Source organism: Chaetura pelagica, unplaced genomic scaffold, assembly GCF_000747805.2.
Source record: "Chaetura pelagica isolate M959 unplaced genomic scaffold, ChaPel_1.0 scaffold676, whole genome shotgun sequence".
NCBI classification, from domain to species: domain Eukaryota; kingdom Metazoa; phylum Chordata; class Aves; order Apodiformes; family Apodidae; genus Chaetura; species Chaetura pelagica.
Window position 1 is genome coordinate 216929 of NW_009953724.1, and position 9838 is coordinate 226766.

Genomic DNA, 9838 nt, shown 5'->3' on the forward strand with positions numbered 1-9838 from the left:
CCCACCAGGAAGTTTTTTTCACACCTGCAGAGCCTGAACACCACACAGACAAACGGCACAGACACCACCCAACCTCCAGAACATGCCCAGGTTGGGCTTAAGGCTGTCAGACTGCTCCCATACAGCAACAAAGGATCCTCCTCACAACTCTGCCAGGCCCCAGCAATGCTAAAAAAAAAAAGGCAACTCCATTTAAAAGATTCCCATAGAAAGGAATGGATCAGGCCCTAACTTTGGGGTACTTTCCTCAAATCAAGAAAATAGTTTCTGCACAAGCCAGTGCTCTGCTGGTTTTCCTTAAGACATAAAATTTATTTCTTTTCTTAAAAAGTTAAAAATACAGGAGATTCAGAAACTTATTTTCTCCTTGCAGATGTTCAAACTGCAGCTTAAGGAGAAAATCCTTCACTGAAATGTTTCTCTTAATCTTATTTTTTTTTAATTTTTTTTCAATTATTTTTTTTTTCAATCACCACCATTAGGACTGAGGTTGAGGAGCACTGACTCCACCACTAATTTGATGATGTAGTTTGATTCCAGATTCACATTTCCAGGTGCCAAGAGTCCAGAAAACAGCCATGCTACCTTCTGCCTTCGACTGAGATTTATTCTTTTGTTTTGTTTTTATTGAACACAGCAGTGACCGTTGGCATCTTTGAAGCGTAATCGCATCTTAGGCCGGTATTTCTCAAGGTAAAGCAGCTGTTTGGAATTGAAAGCTCCCCTCCTTTTCCTAAAACAAAGAGAAGGAAGGCTAATATCAATGGAAAAAGTACTGCTTCCATCACCACGTATATCCTCAGGTAGATAAAAAGCTTTGAAACAAGAACTGATCCATCTAGAAAACAGCATTTTCATAGAATCCCAGACTGGTTTGGGTTGGAAAAAACATTAAAGATCATCCAGTTCCACCCCTCTGCATGGGCAGGGACACCTCCCAATAGACCAGGTTGCTCCAAGCCCCATCCAACCTGCCCTTCCACACTTCCAGGGATGGGGCAACCACAGCTTCCCTAGGCAACTTGTTCCAGTGTCTCACCACCCTCACAGTAAAGAATTTTGGCTTGGTTCTGTACCCCTGGACAGCCTGAGGGAGGACAAGGCAGGCTAGCACATGGCAGTTCATCACCTTCTTGCCAATAATAAAATAAAAATCCAGTTAGCAAATTTCAGCATATTTTCCTGGACTGGGAGAGTTTCCTTCCATCATCACTGAACAACACCAAGGTCATCCTTTCCCTGCAGATTTGTGTGCTGTGTATTATATTAGCTAAGTAGGACCATGACACTGGGATACAAATTTCTAAGAGGTTCTCAGAAAGGAGGTTCTTGGAATAAAAGGTAACATGGCCAGGAAGAGAGAAAAGGGACTTAAGAAAGGGAAAATCCAGAAAAATCTGTTGACTGCAATACAGTTTAAGAAAACTGAAGACCCTGGGAGTCCATAAAAGGACAAATTGCTTTTTTGGCAAAGCTCATTCAACATAATCTCACCTGCTGGGCTTCATTTCAAGATCTGATGTTATCACTAAACCAACAGAGCTCTGCACTCTCATCCTTCACCAGTTTTGTGATATTCCAGGCAGGCTGACATCTCCTGGGTGGCTAATGCACTCACCCCCAACACCTGCAGGAGAGCTGGTGCTCACTTAATTGCTGTAGAAGTTCTGAGAGCCCAACTTCACTACAATCTTTAATTTTTATTTGTTTTTAATTACAATTTCTGTAGCCCCAGCCTAGACAGTTTTTCCTCTCAAGTTCAAAATCTTTGAGTTTTAGGCCAATGGATTCATAAGCCCTAATTTAAAGAAAAAAACACAGAAAAAGGAGAGCTCACTTTTTAATCCTCATCTTTAAACAGAGGAAATGGTTGGACTTGATGATCCTAAAGGTCTTTTCCAACCCAAGTGATTCTATGAAAAGGCACAAGCCTCAGCATTCATGTTGAAGTCATTCCCATTATTGCCAGGATGTAGCTACCAGAAAAACAAACCAGCAATCCAACAAGCTTTGCTGGAGACACGTGCTGTTCACATACAACATAAAAAGAGGGATTTCTTGAGGATGGGGAATGTAACTTACTGCCTTATAAACTGAACTGCATCTTCATACTTCATTCCACATTCAATGAGAGCAAGTGCAACCAGGACAGGAGCCCTAAAGGAGAAATCAATATTTAAGGAAGAGCTGGAGAAACAATATACTGAAGCCCTCAAAATACATCAAACTAAACAAACAGCTTGAAGTATTTCCTCTTTAAACATTACCTACAGAAAGACATTTGCTTGCTAAGTACCTAATGTAAAATTTCTTTCAGTAAACAGCTCTGCTTCCAACACACACACATTATCAATAGTTCTTGAGTGTTTGGGCCATGAAAGAATAATTATAGATTTTTATGCTCTCTCATTTCACTATAACCTAATTTTCTACTTAGCCAAAACAAGTAACACCTCTTGTGTGCAGTCTGATTCTTATGGCACACAGCACATACTGACAGCAAAGAAGTAAAGGGTTAAGCAGGTGCCAGCAACTGGTCAAGGTGCACTCATGGCTAAAGAAAATATACAGCTCAGGAAAACCAGCTCTCACTGTCACTGCACCTGCATAAACACAATTACTCTTTTTCCAAAGGAAACAATTTGCAACTCCAAAAGTCACCTTAAAAAAATCCTGTGTGTTTTGACTATAAATGAAGTGCAGTTCCCTACTACAGGCAGACAGTTTTCCAGATTAAAGTAAAATCTGTAAAGCTTTTGCTTTTCCCTCTGCCAGAAGCAGTCTGAAAACAGCAAAAAGGTCATTCTGTAACAACAGATACACAACACAAGCTCTGTGTGATACACAGAAGGTGGGAAGCTTCTGGTACCCTTTGGCCTGATATTATGCAAGAAACAGGGGAGTTGAACATCACTTGAGTTACACGTGGGCACCTTCCTAAAGATGTTCCTTAGATAAAAATAGAGTAGAAATGGATAAACAAATGTCAATTGCCTTGGGGTTTTTGGCTCTTGTGTCTTTTAAATATTGGCTCTTTCTCCCTCTCTCTCTCCATTTCCCTCCTCTTCTCTAGAGAAGGAAATTTAAGAGCCTGACACACTCCATCTCTGTGCTGGACTTCTTTAATCCACCCTCCTTGCCCACTCATTCATCTCCTTCAATATTTACTGCCCCTTGGTTATTGTAAGGATCCTAACACTTAAGTTCCATTTCCTCCCAGCCCATAGCATAAATATAATATTCAGAAATTACAGCTGGGACTTTGAATGTAGCATTTAGCTTTCCCAAATCAGTCTGTCTTTATTTCATCTTGAAAGGACGTTCTTCCCAGAGAAGGAGGTTGTATTTTGAGTGGTGAGGAGAGAAACACCAGCCTGTATCTGAGCAAGAAATACAAGCCTAACCCTTCTCACCACTGAAGTGAAACCACTTTAGAGTAAGACAGTAATTGAACCAGTTTTCCTAAATGCTTTTTTTATTACCATGTGCTTAATAGTACACCAGTTAAAAAACAGGAGGAAATGAAAAAACACCATCTCTACAGCCTTATAAATCGTGCCATACATGTATGCTGCATTTGTCAAGCACAACCAGAGATTTTATTTCTTTTCAAATTAACAGCATCTCTGTTTGTGTTCCTTGTGACTGACAGGAGTGTTTTGAACAAACTCTCCCAAGTTTTTTCTCTCATCCTGGATCAGGGTTATGAAATTAGTGATTTTTAAGATTCAATTTCTCTTACGTCAATGACACAAACTTGATGCTGCTGCTTTCAAGTGTTACTTGGAAGAAAGCACAGAAATTGGCATTGACTGAACACCCTCCATGACCCAAACAAACAAACAGTCAGTACAAAAACAAGCCAGCAGAGCACTGACCTTCCCAACCCTGCAACACAGTGAACAGCGACACAGCAGCCAGGGTCTTCACGAAATTTGGTTCTCAACAGGCTGAACCAGTCGTCAACGATCTGATTGGGGGGTGGAGCTCCATCATCAAACGGCCAGTCCTTTGGAGGGGAAAAAGGGCATTAACTCCATGGGTCTCAATCCATAACCAACAGCCTGGTAACCAGCACTGGGAGAAGGAACAGAGAAGTGTTCTACACTACACCAGCAGTGCTGTGGGCATTTTTCTGGCTGCACTGAAGCCTGCAAGTCAATATCATAATGCAACACTAAACGTTTAACAACCATTTAATTGCACTTTTCAATAAAATTCCAATAAAACTCTACACTAACTCCTTGGTAGTATAGGATTTTTAGAAAAATAGCTGCCCTTGAAATCACATGTTATTAAAAATATGTAAAAATCAATAGACATTTCAAATAAACATTTGAAAGATGAGAACTCTGCAGACTTTTGCCTGTGGTTGTGTCAACCTTTTAAAATACTATTTGTACTGCAGACTCTGTACAAAGAAGGTGCTTTATTCTGTTGCAAGTGGATCAGCAGGGGAGAAGGTACTTTGTAACAACTCAAATAGATCAACTTTCAGCTGCCATGAATCCAATCAGTAAGAGTTAAAATTACCTGGCTAATTTCAAGTAAGAAAAACCAAAACACATTCACAGGCAAAAAAAGGAGACTGCTTAGACAAAGACAAAGCAGCAGCTACAGTTAACATTTCTGCCTTAATATTAAAGGGGTAGCCAACATTTAAACTACTTAGGTTACATTTAATATCAACATCACGGCTGTCACTGGAAATCACATGTGAGCAGCTTCCCATTTTCTTGAGGTCAGAGCTCTCCCCTAGAACTTGTGCTAAGAGCAGCACTCCGTGTCCTGTGCTTGAAAACCAAGCACAACATCACATGCTCCATCATCTTCTCAGACACAGGGAGTGCTGGAAGAAGAGCACTCCTACGTGCAAGGGAAAAAACAACACTTGGGTGTTATTTGACAATTTTCATTAAACAAATGCAATGTATTTTACAAGAGACTCATAGCCAGCATTTTTATTATTCAAGAACCTTTCCAAACTGCTTTGAAATGAAGCCTCTTTCTTCCTGCATTGGTTAGAAAAATGTCTTTAATGTATTATCTTGAGAAGAGGTTAACAAGAAGTAATAGTCTCTGCAGCCTGAAAGAAGCATGCAGAAACTCTGAACAAGTAGAACCAAATCCCAGACTTTTAATTTTGAAAAGCACTTATTGCCACCCTCAAACTTCTTGAATAGCAAGTATAGTTCAGCACAGGCCTCAGCCCAGGAGCACCTTATAAATGTGTTAGCACTTCAAAAAGCTGCAGGGTGGAAATATGCATCTCTGAACTACAAAACCAAAAAGTTTGCAAGTTACTGAAATAACATGCAATTAACTCAGAAGAATACACTAAGTCTGAAGAGTGCAGAGAACTTCTTTATAGCAAACGGGAAATTAAAGGTATCTGGGACAACACAGCAAAATAAAAAACTTTAGAAACAAGATCCTAATGTTAAACTTGTTCTTTCTAATAAAAAGCTTTTACGAGATTTTCCACCCAATCACACGCTGCCAGTGATATTATTTTAGGCTTAGTGTCATCCACTGTCCCAGGAAGAGACATATGGGCTGCCAAGAGAAGAGGCATTACCCACTGCAAGAGGCTTTCCTTTGAAACTGCCTGGCAAAGCACAGGATTGACATGTCAGTTCTGTGTCCTAGTTCTGGATTAAATTAAATCCTTCAGACCAAACTCGGGAGGTTGCTACACTGCTTCAGCTTCCACGTGAACCACCATGTCCACACAACTCTTGTGCTGGCCTGAATTAATGACAATCATCAGCTCCCCACAGATCATCACCTTCCCAGGAATGGTACACCACAGGCTTTAAATTAGCACTGATAAAAACACTGCTGCAGGGGACACTGCCCAGAATGAGGAGCAAGAATAATTCTGGGACTAAAGGAGTAATCACAGCAAAGTTTTGCAGTTGTTTTTTTTTCCTGATTGGGATTTCTGCCAGAATCACCTCCCAATTCCTGTTGGACAGGCTAGAAAAATTGCTAAGCTCCACAACCAAAGCATTCATTAATAACCAGGGTGAGATTGCACAAACTGAAAATACAGCTCTTTTGTGCCACCCTGCAGCAGCTGGGAAGGATTCTAGGCAAGAAAGGGTTATTCTTATTTGCCCTTTGTCTGGAGCAGCTTTGCTCAGCAGAACAGCTCGGGTTTGTCAGTCAGCAACCATGGCAGGATTGACAATGCAGAACTGAGACGACCAAGAAGCAGTAACAGGACTTTAAAGTGACAGAAGTACCTTTTTTCAAAACCCCTGTGTGACTTGAAGTGAAAGCAGCAAAACACTCCCAGAAAGAAGTGCCTGTACCTGCACAGGACCAACACAGAACATTCCCACCTTCATCACCAAAGCCCATGGGGATGCAGTAAATATCAGCTGGCAACAGAGTCACATCTCTAAATTGGGGGCTCCCTCCTGCCTGCATGCAGGTGACAGCCCCTCTGGAGGGCTCAGAGCACAAGAAAGCTTGACCCAGGAATGAAGAGTAACAGAAGCAGAACAATGACACGTGTCTTGGATCCTGCAGATGAACAGAACTATGGCAGCCTGCTTGGTTGTCAGCCAGTGCTAGAACACTTCCAGAAAAAAAACAACACTAAAAGCTTTCAGTTTTTGTGATGAAGCATTTCTGTTACAAGACCTTACACGTGAACATAACTGTAAGAACTGCAGAAGCTCACAGAAACTCGATCCATCCCCACCTGCTGTCTCCTGGATTTAATCTCTGTTGATAAACATGTGCATGCGATAGTACTACTTCAAACATGGAACATCTCATTCTCTACTTTCACACTATGCCATCTGCCAAAGCAGCTCTCTAGCTGCCACATTCTACCCATCCTGCCAGTACATGCTCCTGTATCATGTCATGAGAACAGGCTTTGCTCAAATGCTCTCATTTCCAGGGGCTTCAACTACGCATTTGACCTCAACGGTTTTAAAATAGACACTAATCTCTCTCAGGCTGTGTTTTTAATCTTACTGTTATTTTTGCCAGCAAATATTAGCTTTAAATAGTGACGTGTTATTTTCTCAGCCAGATGGCAATTCAATACCATTTCTAAACAGCAACAGGACCTTGCTTTGAAAAAGCAGGCAGGAAGGAAAAGCTACACAGGAGGCAGTCCTGTTGGTGATGAGTTAAACTTACCTCAAGCACCAAAGCTCTGCTGCAATACAGTAAATTATTAAGACAACCTCCTGACTGGGATCATCAGGATCAGCGATCCCTGTCACCTCCTGCTTTCTGTTAGCCTTAACAGATGCCTGGGGGATTTATGCTCCCTTCTGTTCTGCCTTCTGCAGCAGTGGAACTGGTCTGTGCTGAATGTGGAGAGGCTCGTGTGCAGAGGAAACCTGTGCAGACACAGGACTCCGCCGTGTGCTGCTCTTCAACTGCACCCTGCTCAGCAGGGCTGGCGGAAACAGCATTTCCAGTTTTTAGAAAAGCTTCCTCAAAAAACCTGCTTTCAGTTCAAACCTAGGCAACAGCAAGTTTTTTAAGTTTCTTGAGAATCAAAATCCCCAAGCTATTTCAGAAGTGCAGACTCCAAAGCCCTCGCCGGGGCCCCCGTGGGCTGGAGAAGGAGGATTTTGTTCACAGCTGCAGAAGCCAAGGTCAGGGGGCCTCACAGGGCAGAGCTGGACACCTGCAAAACTGTCCTAAGTCTTCTAGAAAGAACTCAGATCTCTGCTTTAGCACAGGAACACAGAAATAGCCTAAGCCTCAGCTTAAATCAGGGCTCTGAGGGCTTCCACACCAGGAGTTTAATCCTCCCATCTCTGGCAACCTCAAGAGCATCACAACAGTGTGACCTAAAACACTGTGATGTCCAACTCCAAGACAGCTCTAGAGTGAAGAACAGTATTCCAGAGCACAGCCCTAGGAGCACTGGTAGCCCTGTAATGACTGATTTTTCCAACAATGCTGAGGCACACATGGCTGCCTGGAACTGGAGTAAATGCTTCCTAGGGCTGGAAGCCAAGAAACCTGACCAACCTGTACATGGGGTTTTCACAGATATGCCAGGATACAAGTTTTTTCTCCTAATGGAAAACTGCAGAAGTTTTGCTTTGGCTGAGCCACAAAAATCAAGAGGTAACAAAAGACCCAGTACCTGCAACAAGAAGGTAAGATGCAACTTCTGGCCTCACAACAGAGTATTACTCACTCCAATAAAATAAACTGATTATATCTGACACTCTATAATAAGTCACATGTATTGCCTGGAAAAACACCGCCTGCAAGCTTAGTATGAGCACACACCTCTTAAAAAAACCTCCCCTAAAACATCAAGCAATACTAGATGATACAGTCGTTGCATAATGTTAACTATGAGCAGCAGTTAAGGCAGCAGCCAGGCTCCATTTTGAGGGGAGTGATGAGGCTGTCAATCAACACCCTGCTACAGCCAGCCCATGGAAGCCTGTATCAAGGTGTCAGCTACAGTCTCAAAAGGTACCTTTTGAAAGATTGAGGGAAGGTTTTATGTGAGAGTGAGTTTCATCTGCATCCCGAGAAGGTCAAGAGTAAAGTCAAGGAGCGCTGTGTCTAGAGAAAAAGGATCAAACCAAGTTGTATGAACCACAAGGCTGAGCACTGGATTAGGATTAACCTATTCACTAAAAGGCAACCAAAACATCTCCACAAATCCAGAAGTCCAGGGACAGATATTTCTAGGTATGGAATCAGCAGGTACCTTTTCACAGAAGTACAGCAAGTTTCCCCAAACCACCTTTAGCTGATGCAGGTGCCCACACTGCTTTTGCCCAAAGCATGAAGGCCATCCCCACCATTTCCAGACCAGTTTTTTTTTTCATTTTTATACAGTTTTAAAGGCAACTCACTAGAACTTGGATTCCTTCTTTTTCGATCGGAGCTTTATCATACGTGGCTTCACAGACTCGCACCAAGGTTGTCACCCCATACTTCGTCAGCTCCTTGAAGGCAAAGGAAAACACATGAGCACACTGACAAGAGTCAAATTAAAGAGCTTTCTCATCAGCTACAAAACCAAACATTTTTACAGACAGTCAGCTGTACAACTGCTGCACAGCTCCAAGGTGACACACCAGGAAGGGCCAACTCAGGAAGGAGGTTTATGGCCCACATTAGGACAAGGGTGACAAGAGACAGGACTATGAAACACACCTGAAGTCTTCTTCTCTACAGGAGTGTCAAGGTGGAAAAAAAAAAAGCATATATAAGAGCAAAATTAAAATAGCTGCCTATAGTCACCCTGCAGCTTCCTCTCTTTAAATAGAAGCCTGGAACTGTTTGCTTCAGCCAGTGTTGACATTTTGAGGCAGAGAGGAACAGAACACACACACCACCATACTCCAGCTTCCTTGTAATGCACTATAAGTAGCACATTGTGTTAGATAAATAATGAGAAGATCAAACAAAAGCTGTTCCAGTTCACTGTGAAAGTTCATACAGCAAGAAGAATTCTCTCTCCTATTTGGACTGAATCACTGTCACTTCTAACAATCAGTAATAATACCTGCTCCAGAGTCCAGATTCCTGAAAAAGGAAGAAAATCCACACGAATGGGGGAAAAAAAAATGTATGAAGACCAAAAGAATGTGGCTTTCAGACTAAATTAACCACAAATATCTGAGCAGATTTAAGGTGAATAGCACACTGCTAGATGATGGAAGTCTATTAACAGCCACAGTCAGACATCAGTGTCAGATGACAGAATCTCAGTGGAATGAGAGGGACCTGCACACACAAGATAAAAGTCCTCTAGATAGAAGATACAAGGGCACAAAGATAGGGCTGGTTTGGGGCAAACTAGAATGTAGAAATACACTGAGCTACCACC

At 42.1% G+C, this 9838-nt stretch overlaps 1 protein-coding gene across 4 annotated transcripts in view; it reads right to left on the reverse strand.

The window, feature by feature from the left end:
• Positions 1–286: 286 nt before the first annotated feature.
• The window catches only part of PTP4A2 (protein tyrosine phosphatase type IVA, member 2), a 10774-nt gene continuing 1222 nt past the window's right edge, over positions 287–9838 (reverse strand). For 2 of the 4 annotated variants that reach the window (XM_010000552.1, XM_010000553.1), the window contains 4 exons: positions 8859–8951; positions 3879–4009; positions 2083–2157; positions 287–733 (listed from right to left, as the gene is read on the reverse strand). In XM_010000552.1, coding sequence (XP_009998854.1) covers positions 625–733; positions 2083–2157; positions 3879–4009; positions 8859–8951 — 408 coding nt within the window. In that variant the 3' untranslated portion in view covers positions 287–624. The remainder of the gene's footprint in view (positions 734–2082; positions 2158–3878; positions 4010–8858; positions 8952–9838) is intronic. The other 2 variants (XM_010000556.1, XM_010000555.1) reach the window with 2 other exon arrangements.